At 37.5% G+C, this 18,466-nt stretch overlaps 1 protein-coding gene across 1 annotated transcript in view; it reads left to right on the top strand.

The window, feature by feature from the left end:
• The window catches only part of LOC115648512 (mannosyl-oligosaccharide 1,2-alpha-mannosidase IA), a 213,193-nt gene that overhangs the window by 157,716 nt on the left and 37,011 nt on the right, over positions 1-18,466 (top strand). Inside the window, exons 6-8 of the mRNA XM_030556207.1 lie at positions 1,277-1,400; positions 5,260-5,353; positions 11,967-12,082. Of these exons, the coding sequence (XP_030412067.1) occupies positions 1,277-1,400; positions 5,260-5,353; positions 11,967-12,082 (334 nt within the window). The remainder of the gene's footprint in view (positions 1-1,276; positions 1,401-5,259; positions 5,354-11,966; positions 12,083-18,466) is intronic.

Below are 18,466 nucleotides of genomic sequence, written 5' to 3'. Positions count from 1 at the left end.
GATGGGACCGTGACCATTTGCTGAAACTTCCAATAGAAGTCTGCCTGGTTTCCTGTCACCACCTTTGCCTGACTCCTCAGCAGCTTCCCTGAATAGCTGCCACAGTGCAGGGACTGCCAAGGCTTCAGGCTACTAGGAGACTGTGGGGTATATTTTGTTTTAGAAACACTAAAAGGTTCCCTCTGCAGGAATAGTTCAGTGTTACCTAAACAAAATGTTGCAGAATTTCACTTCCATGAAAAAAAATTGAGATTTTGACTTTTTGTCCCAATTTGAGACAACTTTTTTTCTCCCCAGAAAAAAAGCTCAGTTTTTTTTGTGGAAGTGGAATTCAGTTTACCAGTGAGCACCACTTGCAAAATAGAGTCCCATCTATAAACTCCCCTGTGTAAACCAATCGAGAAGATAGAAAAAAAAAAAAATCTCCAGTGCCTCCTGTCCACTGTCAGTCAAGCTTCAGGTCAGAGCATAGTAAAGAGGCAGCATTTATGTCTTTGGGTATGTCTCTACTGCAGTTATACTCACAGCTGGCCAATGCTGGCTGACTTTGGCTCATGGAGCTCAGGCTAAGGGGCTGTTTAATTGCAGCGTGGACTGCAGCGTGGACTTGGACTGCAGCCTGGGCTCTAGGACCTTGCAAGGTGGGAGGGTCCCTTTGCTCAGGTCCAGTCTGTAAAGATTAAATTTTATTTGATGAAGTGTCATTAGCTCTTAATTTAATTTTGAAAACATTAATCATGATTAAGGAGTGCCCTGAAAGATAATGGATAGCTATCATACCTGTAGCTAAGATCTACATTATCAGGTAGGATTTATGTTCTAAAGTCTTATGAAAACTTTTATTGAGACTTTATAAATGTAATATTCAATACTTCAATTACAGTAGAACCCAGAGTACCCAATCAGAATCAGGGCCCATTGTGCTAAGCATTGTGCACAAACGCATGAATCCCCAAAGAGCTTATAATTTAATGTTAGGAATGCATAGTAATCATATAAACATACATACAGATCAGTCTTTAAGTGAGCCATCAATGAGCATTTAATAAAGGTAGAGCGGAATTGTACTCAAATATTTAAGGTGACTATGGGGTAGTCTCATAAAACAGAAGGTGGCCTACTAAGGGTGTTACTTGTACAAGTTTTGTTGTGTTACCAATTAAAAGCTTTGAAGTTAATTCTTTTCTGGTAGCTACAGTGTATCTAATATATCGTATATTTTATTAGCACTTCTTTATAGATGCTAATAACCTTTTCTGCCTTTTCCCCCCTTTAGTGGGATTGGTCGAAACTGGCCCTGGGCTTCTGGAGGAAGCAGTATTCTGGCAGAATTTGGAACTCTGCATTTGGAGTTCATACATCTGAGCCATTTGTCTGGAAACCCAGTGTTTGCTGAAAAGGTTAGATTCTTCGGTAAAACTTTTATATTAAAAAATGAAAAAATTGAATTTCTGTCATTTTAAGTGTGTCATAGTAAGCGGGTGAATAGTTTCTGTGGGAATCCATATTAATGAACACAAAGCGCATGGCTGAATTGACATTCATTTTGTCATGGATATAAAAATTATAAAAGCACTTATTAGCCACATAATATCTGGAAGTTTGGTTAAGTGGTAAATTCATGTAGATTAGGCATTTGGAACACAGAACCTATTTTAGTTGATGTAACTTGCTTGTTTAAGGTGAAAAACACAAATAAATTTTATGGTCAGATAATATATTGTAAAAAGAACAAGGAGTACTTATGGCACCTTAGAGACTAACAAATTTATTTGGGCATAAACTTTTGTGGGCTAAAACCCACTTCATCAGATGCATGCATTGAAAAACACAGAAGGAAGATATATATATACAGAGAACATGAAAAAATAAATGTTGCCATGCCAACTCTAACGAGACTAATCAATTAAGGTGGGCTATTATCAGCAGGAGAAAAAAACTTTTGTAGTGATAATCATGATGGCCCATTTCAAGCAGTTTACAAGAAGGTGCGAGTAACAGTAGGGGGAAAATTAGCATAGGGAAATAGTTTTTACTTTGTGTAATGATCCATCCACTCCCAGTCTTCATTCAAGCCTAATTGAATGGTGTCCAATTTGCAAAGTGACCAGGGAGGTTGAAGTGTTCTCTGACTGGTTTTTGAAGGGCGATCCTTCACTCTCACAGATCTTGGGAGGCAGGTCTGTCCTCGCTTACAGACAGACCCCCAACTTGAAGCAAGTACTCACCAGCAACCATACACCACACAACAAAAGCACTAACCCAGGAACCTATCCTTGCAACAAAGCCCATGGCCTACTCTATCTATATATCTATTCAAGGGACACCATCATAGCACCTAATCACATCAGCCACACCATCAGAGGCTCGTTCACCTGCATATCTTCTAATGTGATATATGCCATCATATGCCAGCAATGGCCCTCTGCCATGTAAATTGACCAAACTGGACAGTCTCTACGCAAAAGAATAAATGGACACAAATCAGTCATCAAGAATTAAACATTCAAAAACCAGTCGGAGAACACTTCAGCCTCCCTGATCACTCAGTTACAGACCTAAAAGTCACAATTCTCTAACCAAAAAACTTCAAAAACAGACTCCAGTGAGAAACTGCAGAATTGGAATTAATTTTTTTTATGATATACTGTGTTCATGCAGAAGTACAAAGGACTGTGACCTAGCAATCACTTTGATGCATTTTTTTAACAATACAGGGTGTCACTACTATAAGTAAGGGATTTGGGAGTCTTTTCCATTTCATGTCTGTCCTTATAGAGGGTTCATAACTTTTTGAGGAAAGTACTCTTTCTATGTGACATTTCTTATATTTGTTTACAGCCCAAAGGTGCATTTTTTCCAAGTTTGGTAAAATTCTATGTGGCCATTTTTGAGTTTTTTGAGCTTTAAAAAAATAACATTTTCACTACTTCAGAAATTGTTGTGGCTAGCCCTGCATTCACATTTAGATAACTGCAACTGGATTATTTTAAAAACTTCAAATGTGGCTTGATGATTTTTTACATATTTGAAGAAACAGCACATACAAATAATTATTTAGACATCCTAAAATAGACTGCGGTGCATGCACAGTATGTTTTTTCTATTAAGTTTTTAACATATTGCACCAAAGTACAGTATTTCATTTCCTGGGGTACAGATTTACATTGAATCAATGCAGATGTGTTTATTGGAATAGATACATATTTGAATAAATGTACTACAGCAATTTTAATATCCCCACGTGTATGGAATATAAAAATGTTCCCAGTGAATTGTTCCTTTAATCACAAGCATAAATACATTTTAATAAGAAAAATGTATATTATTCTTTCGAAATATATAATGTGCCTATCAAAAGACCTCTATGCATATGTGCAATTGAAAAAATCAAATCTGATATCAAGTAAGAAACTCCACAGAAAAACCAGAGTTTATCTATTCAACATCTCCCTTAATGGCCTTGTTAAAGAGATCTGAAGCATGCTCTGAAGGTCAATAGATTTGGTTCTGTTGGACTAAAGAGGGAGATGAAATGGTGGATATGCATCTTATACAGGTAGATTTATTAAATATGTATTCAAAGATTTTTTTTTATTTTTGAAACAATTACTAAATACAAAAAACGGCATGCAAAGGAGTTAAAATTAAATTACTGGTTCCTAGGCAACTATAATTCAGCTACATTTAATATATATACCACGTGCATTTATATAAAATATTACTATGTACAAGAGAGTAGAATTATAGATGTTGTAATCATATGTTTTTATTTCCTGCCTTTTGTATAATTTAGATCTCAACAAGAATATTGCATTAATGTAGTCTACATACTTTTACTTTTGTTTATTAATTAGAAATATGTCAGACATGTATACAACAATATACATATTTTAAAATGACTTTTCTCTGTTAAATTATGACCTCTTAATAAGAAATTCCAAGGGAAGCTGTAAACTTTGTTTAGCTCCAAAAGCAGTGGTCAAACCTTTTAATTGAGTATTAAGTACACCAAGCTTCATGGATTGGCTGAACAATGTATTGTTACCATTATGTACAGTGCAATTTTAAAGCTCACACAATTATTGTAACCTATGAAATGCATATGCAAAACAAGATTGATTAAGGACAGAATTTGTTTTAAATAAATCTGATTTTCAAAGGTTTTTTTCCCCCGACTCTCAAGAATTGACAGTAAGATAACATTTTATTTTTTAAACTAATATTAAGAACACAATAAAATCTAATGAAAGCGCACAAGGTGATAATCTTGGCAAAGAAGCCAAAGATTTAAATAACCTTTAAATGGAACTACATTCTGTCTCATAGAGGTAGGAACTCCAAATCAGACCTGGGGACATCTTGACAATGTTTTAGGGAGAAGCTTCCAGTGCTCCTGCCTTGCTCTTTCTGTTCTGTGGCTAAATCATGATCTTCCTTCCTCCGTGCAGTTAATCTGGTGTCTTTCATTAAAACTCCATCAAAATACTACATGTGCTCTATCTACAATGAGTCATGCTTGAGGGGCACTCAGACGTCAGCTAATGCAGAATATAGCTGCTGTCTTGTGGTCCTGCAGTGAGCTCCGTATCAGTGGAGTCCTGAGCCACTGCACTGTGAAGCCCACTCTAGGATAGAGACGTTATTCAGCAAAACAGTCCATTATTTCAGTGCTCTATATACTGTTCAAACTTGAAGTTAATTCCTAGCTACAATCTAAATTACTGGTTTAAACATGTAAAGCTCTTTATGATTCAGGTGACTGAGAAACTGCCTTTCTTCCTGTCATGCCACAACAGTTGAGTTTAGCTGGAGTGCCCAAATGCCAAAGATTTGAACATCTGAGGAGCTGGGTGGGAAAACTTCCTCGGTAGAAGGCACTCAGTTCTGTAACTCATTTCCACCATTTTGTCTCCTTCTTTAATTGAACAGACCCAAATCTGTTGACCTTCAGGGGCATACTGCAGGTCTCTTTACCTTGACCTTTTCTGAGGGAGAAATTGAATGGGGCATCTCTATTTTTTTCTGTGGAGCGTTTTAGTTGATGACACTAGATTAGATTTATGTTTATTTTAAAAAGAAATCGTTTATGCCTATGCATAGAGGTCTTTTGATAGGGACATGTTGAAAGAATAAATATTGTTTTAATTAAAAATGTATTTATGCATGTTGATAAAAAAGGATGCACTGATGCTACTTGTATTTAATGGGAATATAAGACTGGATCAAGTGCTCTTTGTTTGGTTTTCTTTGTAACAGGTAATGAACATTCGTAAAGTTCTGAACCGGCTTGATAAACCAGAAGGTCTTTACCCTAATTACCTGAATCCCAGTAGTGGTCAATGGGGTCAACGTAAGTACGGCAGTTCTTTGGAACTGCCAGTTAACTATTTTACTTATCATCTCTCGGAGGAAAAAAACTCTTGTTTCTTTCACTCTTACCAAATGACAAACCTGAGTTTCACTTGGGTTACTTATTTTTCTACCCACTTCATATATGTTAATGTATATTTCTCTGACCTCTAGCATATTTGTTAGTAGAAAGCTTTTCAATGAGTCTAAGTGTGTGGTTGAAAAATGTCTTTTTTCATTGAAAAATTTAAGCTCTGTTAAGGCTGCTGTTTAAAGAAATGCTATCAGCTTGTCTTGGATCAAAATTCTATGTTGGTATTGGTTTAGTTTTGGTGAAGTTAATGAAACTGTGCCAGTTTATATTAGCTGAGGATTTGCCTCTATATTTCTTCTGTGAGTGCTTCCCTGTGTCCATTACACTGTAGGCATATGTGTCTCGTGCATTGGTTCCAGAGAGTCTTCCCTAGTGGTATCTATAGGGGCCACCCTGCCCAGACCCCAGCTCTGAATGGAGGGCATAGAGGAAGGAGCCACCCCACCTCTTCTTGAGTTTTTCTTACCTTCTGTAATCAGTAGTAGGAGCATTCTATGTTCACGGCCTCGCTCCTTGAGAACAAACTTGTGAGTACTTTAACTAACTTTTGCCTATTGCTACTGTGTTTCATCCATTGGACATTATTTTTCTTTCTGTATTTTCCTTTATATTTAAAATTATTCCCTATTAGTTCATTTTCTGAATTGGGCAGATCTCCAGGTCTCGCCTAGTACTGGGGAACCTATGCCAACGTCGCCAGGTTTCAAGCCTTGCTCTGGTTGTCAAAAGCAGATTTCCTATCAGTGACCCTCATTTCACACTGTCTTAAGTGCTTGGATGGGGGCCACATAAGAGACAGATGCTCGATATACCAGGGCTTAAAGAACAGAATGAAAAAGCCGAGGGAAGAGCAGCTTTGATGTATTATTACAGAGGCTACTCTTAGATCAGTGTCTGAACCCTCTTGGTTGTCAAAAGGAAGCTCAACAATTACTCCTTCTTGGAGCACTCTCCCAGCTTTACCAGCAGATACAAGCCACAAGAGATTCCCATCACTGGGACTGTATTCTTTAAAGTCTACACAGCAACTAGACACCCATGGCTGGCTGGTGCCAGCTGGTTCAGGCTCACAGGGCTTGGGCTATGGGGCTGTTTCATTACTGTGTAGACTTCCAGGCTTGGACTGGAGCACAGGATCTAGGACCCTGCTCAGGATCAGCCCGAGCCCGGAAGTCTACACAGTAATAAAACAGCCCCACAGCCCAACCCTCACAAGCCTGAGTTGGCTGGCACAGGCCAGCCACATATGTCTAGTTGAAGTGTAGACATACCCCTAACACATTCAGAAGCATATGAAAGCATAAGTATCACGTTCTTTGAAGCCCAGGGCCAGGGACTGCTCTGCAGAAGGTCATGCTGGGACTGATGGTAGAGTGTGCCCTTTGGCTTGCCGCTCCCCTGTACTGGCTCACACTGATTCCCATAGACCTTTGCCATTTACACCAGTATGCTGCCAGGGACCACTGAGACAGGCAACTACTTCAGCTACAACATCAGATCGGTCATCATTGATCATAGCTGGAGAACTACCTATATTGCCCTACAGGCCTATATAGCAACAAGAGACCTACTATGCTGGTCAGTACCAGCATTGCCATTGATTCAGGGTGAAGACTCTATTCCAGCACCATTGCAGGTTCCACAGTCATAAGCTCTAGTGCAGTCTGCTGTGGGCCCATCAACCTTAAGCCCTGTACTGGATTCATCAGCCTCTTCTATGTCCATCTCTAGACCTCTGGTACTGCTCCATCTTGTCACACAGTAGCCAGAAGTGGGAAGCCTTTCGTTCTTCCCCTTCTACTGTGTTCCTGGCAAGATTCATAGATTCCAAGGCCAGAAGGAACTACTGTGATCATATAACCTGACTTCCCGTATTAACACACGTTATAGTACTTGCCAACATAATTCCTAGAGAATATTGTTTATAAAAACATAGTCAATTTAAAAACTAGTCTGCTGAGATCCTGAAACTGGTGCCCAGACCCTTCAAGTCCCTTCATTTGTCTAAAGAACAGGAGTACTTGTGGCACCTTAGAGACTAACAAATCTATTTGAGCATAAGCTTTCTTGGGCTACAGCCTACTTCTTTGGATGCATGGAATGGAACATATATTGAGGGGAGATATATACACATACAGAGAGCATGAAAAGGTGGAAGTTGTCTTCATTTGTCTAGATACACTCCCTCCCCTCCCCGCTCCCTGAGTCCACTTGGCTACGGGAACTCTGGTATTCTAGCTGCATCCTTCAGAGGCAGTATGGAAGTAAAGCAAGCATTTGTGGGACGTTTCCCTATTGACTTCTTCAGAGTAGCAACATGGTCTTCCATCAACACGTTTACTAGACAATGTGCACTTATTGCTTGCATCAAGAAAAGAAACAAACATGGGAAAAATTATTCTACAATTCCTCTTATGATGAGACTTCAAGGCCCATCATGTTTGATAACAGCTTGGGAGTCACCTAAAGCGTAAAAGACATATACAAGTATTCGAAGAAGAAATAATGGTTATTCGCCATCTTGTAACTGTTGTTTTTCGAGATGTGTTGCATATGTCTGCTATATGCCAACCATCTTTCCCAACACATCAGAGTCTACCATTGGCATGCCAGTCCAAAGGAACTAGAGGAGGGGTGGGGTGGCTCCATTCAGAGCACAAGGAGCCAGAGCATTAGCAGGGCTGCCCCCATGGGTACTGCTAAGAAGAATTCCCCAGCACTGGTGGTGCATGAAATCTACAGAGACCTACAGTTTAATGGGCATATGCAACACATCTCAAAGAACAACAGCTATGAGAAGGTGGATAACATTTTTCTACAGCTGAGTGATTATTCTGCTGACATTAAATGATGCTGGCAGATAATTAAGGAAGTAAGCTAAACAGAATTATATTGCCTTCAATTCCATTGGAAACATCATCTAACAACTAACAATTAGTGGGGAATGAATATGTAGAACAGGAATCGGCATGGGTTGTTGAACTAGAAAGTGTTACTGGAATCCCTTTTTTTATATTGTTACACTATTAAACAGTTGTGGTTTGGGGGTTTTTACATGAAGGGACATTGGTTTGCTTTTACTGTGGAAATCCCATCATCGAAATTCTTCTGAACAGTTGATTCAGCGCACCCATTGAAAAGAAACAAAATAGAAATTATTAAAATATTTGGGCCAACATGCACAGAGGTACTTAGGTACCTATCTCATGCCCAAGCCTCAGATGGATCCTCAAGCCAGCTGAATATAGGCATTCCCCGGCCTGCCTCACCTGTTGGACCTGATCTGGTAGGCATGCTCTGAGCACAGCTATTGGATTGAGGCCATTCAAAATCCAGCAGAATGAGGAAGAGGTAGTGGTGCCACCCTTATAATTTTTAGCTCATTAGATAGAGCACTCACCGAGAATGTGGGCCAGAGAGAGAGGGAGAGACTGAGAATGACCATATATCCTGGTGGTTAGAGACTCACTTGGAGGTGGGAGACCCAGGGTCCAGTCCCTCTGCTCCAATGAATCTTTAATTATTTATCTAAAGTGTAACAGCTTCCATTGGCTAGATTACGCAGCTACCCACCTAGCATGCTGGCTTATGTAGATCCCATTTTTAAGTGCCTATCTCTCTTCATTCATCATATATCAGACAGCTCCGTTAATTTCAGAGCTTGCCAAGCATGCAGTCAGTTTAACAAGACACAATGGGAGGGGACATAAGGAATCCTCACTGTTCTGTTTGCAGCCTGGGTATATTGGAGAGTTGTCCCCAAAGGCAAAGGAAGTGACTGTTGTATTGAATAATGGAATCCCAAGATTTGAGGACCTAAATGGTACTCTTAGATCTGTCTTTAATTTAAAAAAAAAAAGCCCTAAATGTAGGAATTTTAATAAATTTCCAGTCAATTGTTATGCCAGTTTGTAAATTGATAAGAGTTCTTGGAAGTCTTTTTACCACCAGGCTTTAGCCTGAACAAACTCATTTATAACATTCCTCTGACTCCATTTTGAACTTCTTTTTATCAACAGTGTTATAAAGCAGTAGTTTTCAACCTTTAGTCCACAAACTATTTCTAAGTTTTTCAAAGGAGTCCACATATCCACTTGAACATTTTTAGGGGTCCACAAATGAAAAAAGGTAGAAAAGCACTGTTATAAAGCATAGGTACAGGTAACAACAACCTTTTGTAATTTCATACCCATGTTGATTTAGCAAGGCTTTTTAAATCTTAGAGAGAGACACACACATGTGCATGCAAAAAAATGCATACATCTATATATCTCTATGTATGTTTTAAGATAATGGGCACTATTGGATAGGAAGGCCTTCTCCATGCCTGTGACCCTGTGCTTAGGCAATTATAGTTGCCTACTCCTCTGCTTGTCCCCTTTATCGGCCACAAAAACTCTATTTTATTAAGATATGTCAGCTAGCAACTGCCCTGAATAGATCTTCAAACACAATTGCCGTTGGCTAAAACAATAATAATATTTACTGCCATAGGTACCGAAAGAGAGGTCATGAAATGAATGAGAAATATGACTAAGCTAAAACTTCACTAGTCTGGCAATAAACTTACCTAATATTGCAGTGCCTCGCATGGTAGGAAAGCCCTTACTCTCACCCAGTTTAAAAGCTGCCACTATATCTCTCTGATTTGTCCTATTTTAAAAGTGAATCAAATTCTAATTCTGATATTTAGGCTTTTGACCTTTCTTATGTTTATATAATAGTGCCTCAAAAACTTCCCTTTTGTATCAGATCGAATCCCTGGTACATGTCCGGGAGTTTGTAATTTATAAAGTCATCTTCCTTTACCAACGACATGTAATTTGTATATGGAAATTAGCTTCTTTTCCATACAAACCACGAACACAAGTGTTGATGCAGGTCGATCCATGGCATGTTGAAAAAGCAACAAATAAAATAAAGTCTACATTTGTTTCCTCTGTTCCAATTCAATTGCTTTTTGTTTGCAAGCATGGATATTTCACAGTGGAAGACAACAAGGACTTAAGTCATAAAAAGATGTTTTATTTGAGATTATTTTTCAGTGCCTATTGATTACAACAAAAAACGAATTGCCACAATATAGAAGTATTCAGCATCAGCCAGGGAAGAATACAACAGCTTCTGAATGTTAGCATTTCAGTGCTGTAACTCTGAAGGACGTTGTTGGTTCACTGCCATTGTTCTTGTAAATTCATTTAGTCCTTGTTATTTTGACAGTAACCTTACAGTGCTTTGCTGCAGCATGCACCAATTGGATTTGTCTCCTGCAATAATGTATATAATAATAAGACTTATTATTGATGAGATTATGCTTGTGCTATTTAGTTTGCAAATGTCAGGGGTTTCTATGGTAATTTTATTTAGGAAACTGTAAAGGTCATTTAAATGCTGCTGTTCAGTGATCAGCCCTCCATCATAGGAAAACTGCTCTAGGTTTTTTTGAAGAAGCCTTTTTTCCTTTTGGATCATGAATGATAATTACATGGTATATACTCTGCAAAATTTGAAAGATCTAATTTTTTTTAAAAAGCTCTTCATAATTCTAATAATTCATTATTCAAAACTCTGCATAATCAAAACTTTATTCACGTGAAAAGCCCCATTTCCTTCAAAAGGACTAACTCATGTAAGTAAAGTTAGTCACATAACGAAATCCTCAAATCCTAAATATTGGCTTTTGAACACCCGTAGTATTTGCATTATCAAGGCATTTTCTGCAGTAGGTCTGGGGCAATGCAAAGGAACATTGCAGGTGCTGAGGTAACGTTAAGAGAGAGAGTGTATGTGTGTGTGTGTGCCTCAGTCCCCAAATCTGTGAAAATATATCCTATATATATATATATATATAGGATAAAGTTGGCACATTTTTAAGGGCCACCACAAGAATGTTCGACATAGTTTTTAGAAATGCCTGAAGTTCAAAGTTATAAATTTTTTTTAAATACCTAATTTTTTAAACAGTACAGGGGCAATCTTCAAACGTGCTGAATTGACTTAGCAGCAGAAATCCTATTGAAAATCAGTGGGGCCTGTGCTCCTAACTCACTTAGATGCTTGTAAAAATTTCAGTTTAGAATAATTAACTGTTAATCCCAGCAGAATACAGAATGCATTTGTGACATTGGGAGTGGGTTTTTTACCAACTTTTTCTGTTTTTTAAAAAAGTTACAATATATTATAGTTGCACATCTTTTGTCTATCTTAGATTATAAACAGTTAGTGCAGAGACGTAGACGTTTTTCATTGCTGTCAAGTACCATGAACTCCAGTGACACCATGTAAATAATAATGCTGCCTCCTCCCACCTTGTTATAGGTCATCATACAAGCAGAAAAACTAACCATTTATTATAAAAAATATTTTCTGCTGTGAAATAAGTATTTTTCAGAGGTTTATTACATGATTGTTATGGGGAGGTATACTGAAATTTGTTAGTCTGTCACAGTTTCAAACTGTAATTGTGTTTCAGTGCTCAAATTCAAGGTGGAATTGCTGAATCCTCTTTCTACCTTTTCAGATCACGTCTCTGTTGGAGGACTTGGAGATAGCTTTTATGAGTATTTGCTCAAGGCATGGTTGATGTCAGACAAGACAGATGAAGAAGGCAAGAAAATGTATTATGATGCTGTTCAGGTAAATGAGATATTTAAATCTTTCTTGCCATAATAATCTAATCTATAATGTTCCTAAAGAAACAGGCTCTGGGGAGAATGTGGGATTTATGACTTTGCTACCACAGTGAATAAGTTTTTTTAAAACTAGTTGTTTTTTAAGACTTTATCAGATATAAATCTTAGAACAATGCAGAAGCTGTGTAGGAATCTAAAACTGAACTGAAATTATTTCAATTCAGGTTATAAAAACAGTATCTAATACTTAAACATGTATAAAATGTGCATTAGTGTGTAATTTTTTAAAGAAAGCTTTATCTACAAGCAGTGCCAACTAGGATTCCAATTTTCCTCTCAATAACATAAATTAGATGCTTTTCTGTCCCTTTTCTTATGTTCGTGATATAGGAAATTCCTCTACTATGTGTTTTTAATTCCCAAAACATATTACTTAAACAGCTAGAGTATTTTGAATGTGGGCATAATAGTGTATATAGTCTATAATCAATCTGTGCATAATTATCGGTGAAATTACAGTACTGCATTAGTGTTGCATAAGCACATTAGTTACATCATATATTCATTTTTCAGTTTTTGTGAAGTGACAAACTGCTTGAATTGAACTGTGATGGAAAAAAGTTTTTCCAAAAATAAAAACTGTGCATAGTCACCCCCAAATGCAGAATACATTGCATTGATACAAAAGAAGAATACATTCTGGCCACCAATGAAAGGTCCAGAGGCTGCTCACCTTCTGATGAAAACAGGAGTGCAAGCTGCCTTTATTAAGGCCACAGGTTCAGATCCTTGTAGTCTTTTGGTAGGCTTCCTTTTGCCTATTTCACCTCAATTTTTTCTGAACTGAGCATGAGTCAACTGTTTTTCATCTAGGTGTATTTTTGCCTCAGATAATGTAACAAAGAGGAGTCAACAAGATCTGTGCTAGATGGTAGGCAGAGCTATTTGTTAGCATAGTAATGATCCTGTAACTTACAGCATCCTTCAGTCTACCCATGCCTTACATAAGTGCTGAACAAAGCTTGTCTACACAGGAAAGTGTGACCAGTTATACCAATTTAATTATGCCAGTTTGGTTAAACTGATGTAGTTATGTAAGTATAATCCCCCTGTGTGGTCACACTTATTCTGGTACAAAAGTAGCTTTATTTGGTTTAGTTTAATCCAGTTCCCAAGTGACATAAGCTACACTGAAAAAAATGCCTTCTTACGCCAGAGTAAGGGTGGGCTGATGGGTTGAAACAGTGTGTGTTATACTAGTATAACTATGTTGGTTTAAATTCACACCTTAACTTTTACTAGTTTTTGGAATTATCATCATTAATATAGAATACTACCATGACACCCGATTTAACCATAAATTCCTTTATTAAATCTAAAGGTCACATGGCATTTCTACAATTGCTCTAAGCATGTCTTAAAAGCTTAAATAATAAGCATTTTACTATGTCCAAACAGTAGCAAAATATTTATATACGTTTAATTAAAATACTTACAAAAGGGCTGATCCAGGGTGCTTAGACTCATATTGGTCATCTTCAACTTGGTCAGGCAGGTATTAACAATGAGCCCTGTAAGAGTTTGCTTTTTATACCCTATAATAAACAAGTGATGTCATAGCTAATTATTAGTCCTGAGTGAAGTCCTTTATTATAATACATTAAATTAACACATATAGCCAATTATTTACTGCGCCTGATACCCAATTAACCATGTCGTATTTCAGTTACTTCAGACCAAATCGTAAATAAGAAAACACTACAAGTTTAACACATCTCTTCTTTCTCATAATTTCATTCTTTGTGGTCATATGATTTGGACCCATTCCTCATGCTATTATCACAACCCAATTGAAAACCATAGTTCACCCATCTCTAAGGTAGGCCTGCATTCCAACACTGATATAACTTTCCTGCGTATACAAGCCCGAAGAGAGGAGACAAGACTGAACTTTGCACACCTCTGCACGTGAGAACTCTGAACAAAGAGGAGATGATGCCCATCGTGACCCCTTGGGATGTGTTCAAGGGAAAAAAGCTAATCTAGCTCTTCCTTGCTAGACATTTAAGTCAGCAAGCAGCACCTCATGATCAAGAGCTGTCGTTAAATCTAACATTAGCATGGCTGTTTGACCTCTCAGTCTACATACGCTATATCTAAGGTATATTTTAGGCATAAATAGCTTTTTGATTGTCATTCAGCATTATCAGCCAGCAGAATTAGAGACCCAGTGGTAGCTGGCAAGGTTATTAGTATCCAGTGATCATGACGCATGTGATAGACTTCTACATGTTATAACGTTACTGGTAGAATGACATCCTTATGTGTGGTGGTGTTATGCTTTTGTAAGTACTGACCCCTTTTTCTTTCCACTGACCTACACTAAAAGCATTATGAATCTACTTCATATACGGTGGGATTAATTTTCCCCAATGCTTTCAGTGTATGTGAAACTAACCCAAAGCAGTCACAGGGACCTGTGTAATTATCCACTATATTCCCATCTGCCAGGGCTACTCATCCCCATCAAAAAAGCAATAGTGCTGGTGCAAGATTTAATGCCTAATTTGTTATTTTATATTGCCCAGTAACTAAAAAGGTAGATGTCTATAACATGGTGGGATTTAGTTTTATATGGAAAATTCATTAATTCGGAGTTTGTTTAGAAAAAAGTATTTTGCTAAAATCTTATTTTTCTTCTATCCAAGCTCGTTTCTTCAAAAAATGTGATAATGTCCTTGCAGATTGTTTTCTTATGGCCATCATGAAAAGCAATAACTATATTGAAAATCTATATTTTTAAACTGAGCTGCTTCTGGCCGTCATTATTAAAATATAATTTTTGTGTTTGACCCTGTTTAAAATTTAGTTGGTTTCTGATGGGCAACAAAGAATAGAGGTATCCTCATTTCAATTACTAGAGCATAATCTTATAAAGTATTAATAAAGCAATCTTTAGAGAGATGCCTAAAACTGGAATTTATGTGTATGAGACAATGAATAAATAACCAAATGTAGCCCTGTTTTCCTCCATTAAAAGGAAGCATTATACTTTAAGTAATCCCCATGTTTCAGGTGATTGTGGAGATAAGAAGACTAAATTTTAAAGAGCTAATAGTTCATTGATAACAGTGCCCAAGAATAAAGAATCCACAAAATATTTTTTTACTTGTCATATTTAACTATTCATGAGCTAAAATATCAAGCTACACACACATGCAATACAATAACTAGTGTGTTATTTTAGGATTGCTGCAGTTGCTTTCTAGGGGACCATCAAGTAGTTCAGTCAGAATATTGGTCCTAGCATCATTTATTACATAGGAAAAAAAAAAACAGAAAGAATCTTCCATTCTGGGGTCTCTGCAACATGGAGAACTTGGAGTCTGCCAGAACTGTACAGAGCTACTGGAAGCTATGGCTGCCCAAACCAATCATCTTCCTTTAGGACAAAATTAATTCCATCACCCCATTTAGGGCCTGGAAAATGAGGCTGAGAAGGTGGCAGAGTACCTCCCTGACTGTGCAGGATGGAACATATAATCCTCTAGCTGATGGCCAAGCAACCTGGGGAGTCTACCTTAAAGGAGCTGCAGCAAAAGAGACCTCCTGACAAACAGTTCTAAAACAGCCCTTGGTTGGAAGTGGAGACAGTCAGGCCAAAGAACACTGTCAGTGAGGCACAGAAGGACAACCATCCCTTCCTACTGCTTACCTTAAAAGTTGTAAGACATTCATTTTTGATTGTTTACAAAATAGAAGGAGCCTATTCCAGTAGCCTTCTTTCTCTGCATGGTCGTAGCACAGAGGGTATTACAGCACTATTGCTGGGTAGCCTGTGTAGTTCCAACGTATAGAGAGAGAAGTCATGGGAAAATCCTACAAAGTCTTTGGATAACGATCATCACAGAGCAGGGTGAAGACCCATCACACCCCTTGCACCCTGGCCTAAACATCATTTGGGAGTCTGAGTCCAGAAACGTGCCAGAATTTGCCTTGTATTACATCTTGATAAAGCCCACTTTGCATTGAATTAACATGACAAAATTTGTTTCCATATAAAAAAAGATAAACAGACCTGTACAGCATCACGATATGTCCAGTCCTAGCATATGCCTGAGTGACCCAACCGACTGGTTAATGAATGCAGACCCATACTAGGTAGTGCGTGGAACTTTCACAGACAGTCAGGGAGTAGTGCCGGAAACATTGATGAGTGACTGTGAGCAACCACACACACATACCTTTAATTAATATACTACATTTGACCAGCTTTGATGTTTAAAAGTCTATCACAGGAATATTCTGCATGTAGCTAAATACAGTACAGTTATATTGTGCAGAAATACAAGATTCATTATGTTAACTAGACTTGAGTCTCCATCTAACAGGATTAATTCTTCCCTTAGATTACATCAGAAATACTTCCACAATAGGCAGAGGGGACCCTGTCTGTATAAGTGCTTATAGAAGATTTTGTGACTAAAGGGTGCTACATGCAACCAGATTTTTTTTATCATTAATCATTTATTCACAGTTATGTCATCTCTTGTGCTTTCAGCACTATAAAGTACTTAATAAGATTGTCATTTTCCTGGATTGTGAATTTGAATAGTCACCGAAACACTCATTATCTCTGAAAATACCAGAGAGGTTTTAGCCATAGGTTCAAAGGGGACATTTGTTCCAACAAGCTATAGAGTTGTAACCGACAACTTGTATGTACAATTTGAGGATATTGACAAAATACTGAGAAAATTCAATAAGCAAAATCTCTTGGAAATTGTTCCTGAAACTTGTTTCGGGGGGGAAAGGTTCCCAATGTATGTTGTTTATAGAACATAAATTTATGATGACTAGTTGAGGTCATTACTACAAGAATCTTGAGGACAAGCAGTTGTCTACAAACAAAATTGCTCTGCAAGTTGGGCTAGAACTATATTATTGAGAGTGTTGCCAACTCTGACAATATTTGGTTGTTTACTTTAAACCCCAGCTACCAAAGACAAGCAATTAGGTGAGTATGTCAGCTTAATTTAGAAGAACAAGGTATGTTTCTTGTCTTCGTGGTTGTGGAAGTGCAACTCAGGTGCACCCAAAAATTTCACAAAACAGAAGGCAAATATTGACGAATACCATTTTTTAATCTAAATGATTTTTAAGCCAAGCTCATGATTTTCACTGTCTGGCTTGTGATTTTTGAATGTTTGAGGGTGGCACTACTGCAATCTAGAAAGGTTTCCCTCTTCTCCTCTATCCAAGCCACACATATTCTGTACACAGGGGTTAAATCCTGAGTTAAGTGATTCAAACTGAATTAGGCAAGTTAGTGTTGGAATTAGAATAGGACTTTCTCATATTCCCCTAGGATTTAAGATGCCTTAAGTGTTGCAGTATATTCTGATTATACAGATTCTTATGCTGACAATCAACCAACTGCCTTTTATGCTTCATAACTTTGAAAAAATGGGGAGATGCCAAAGTAAAATGTTAAACATCTGTGACAAGACATATTATAGTAGAGAGACAGTTGAAATCTGTAGAAATTTTAGTAAATAAAATACACATTAGTTTTTACTAAGCTATCCAGTGTCATTTCTTCTGTTTGTCTAGCTGCATTTGTGTAGAACCTCTCTAGTCACAATGTAAGGTATAATGATAACTCACCCTTCCAGTGATGGGTTCATTATTTTCCCCCAACTGAAAGTTATTCCTTTCTGATTTTCCTTCTACCAGGATAATAGAGGGTTGCAGGGACATCTTGTGTCGAGGACAAAGCAGTTAATATACCATAGATCAGTCAGCAGCAGGTGATAATGCACCAGATAGATGCAACTAATTCTCTCCCAAAGATTAATTGAGCAAAAGGTTATCTGTATCAATGTACGTTTATTGTGAAATAGCCCTTTAGAAAATACATAGTATAACTTTACTCTCTGAAGATTATGTTTGTCCTTTCATTCCACTAATAATTTTATCCAGGGTGCTAATAAACTTACCTGATGGAAGTTCTCTGGTGGGCAGCTACAAGGGCTGTACTGGAGAATATAGGTAAATTTATTTATTTATATAGGTGAATAAAATGTCATTTTTCCCAAGCAAGCATAAAAGGCTTCTGCACATATCACTTTGTTCATTATCTATTATGATTATGCATTATCTTTTAGAGGCTTGTGAGCACTTCTGTTATAAACGCCTATATAACTGCCATAAAAATTCACATTTCACATCAAACTAAAGTTTGTCATATGGTGCATGGTATAGGTCCAGAAGCAGCAAGTGCCAACCCTTTTCAGGAAGTATTGTGGTATATATTTGCTATTAAAAAAAATCCTAATGTCTCAGGTATGTTATGTGCATAGATTTCAATGAAAGTTGGTAGATGATT

Source organism: Gopherus evgoodei, chromosome 3 (genome assembly GCF_007399415.2).
Source record: "Gopherus evgoodei ecotype Sinaloan lineage chromosome 3, rGopEvg1_v1.p, whole genome shotgun sequence".
Lineage (NCBI taxonomy): Eukaryota > Metazoa > Chordata > Testudines > Testudinidae > Gopherus > Gopherus evgoodei.
Note: the sequence above shows the minus strand (reverse complement) of the source record. Positions and strands in the feature narration are given on the sequence as shown.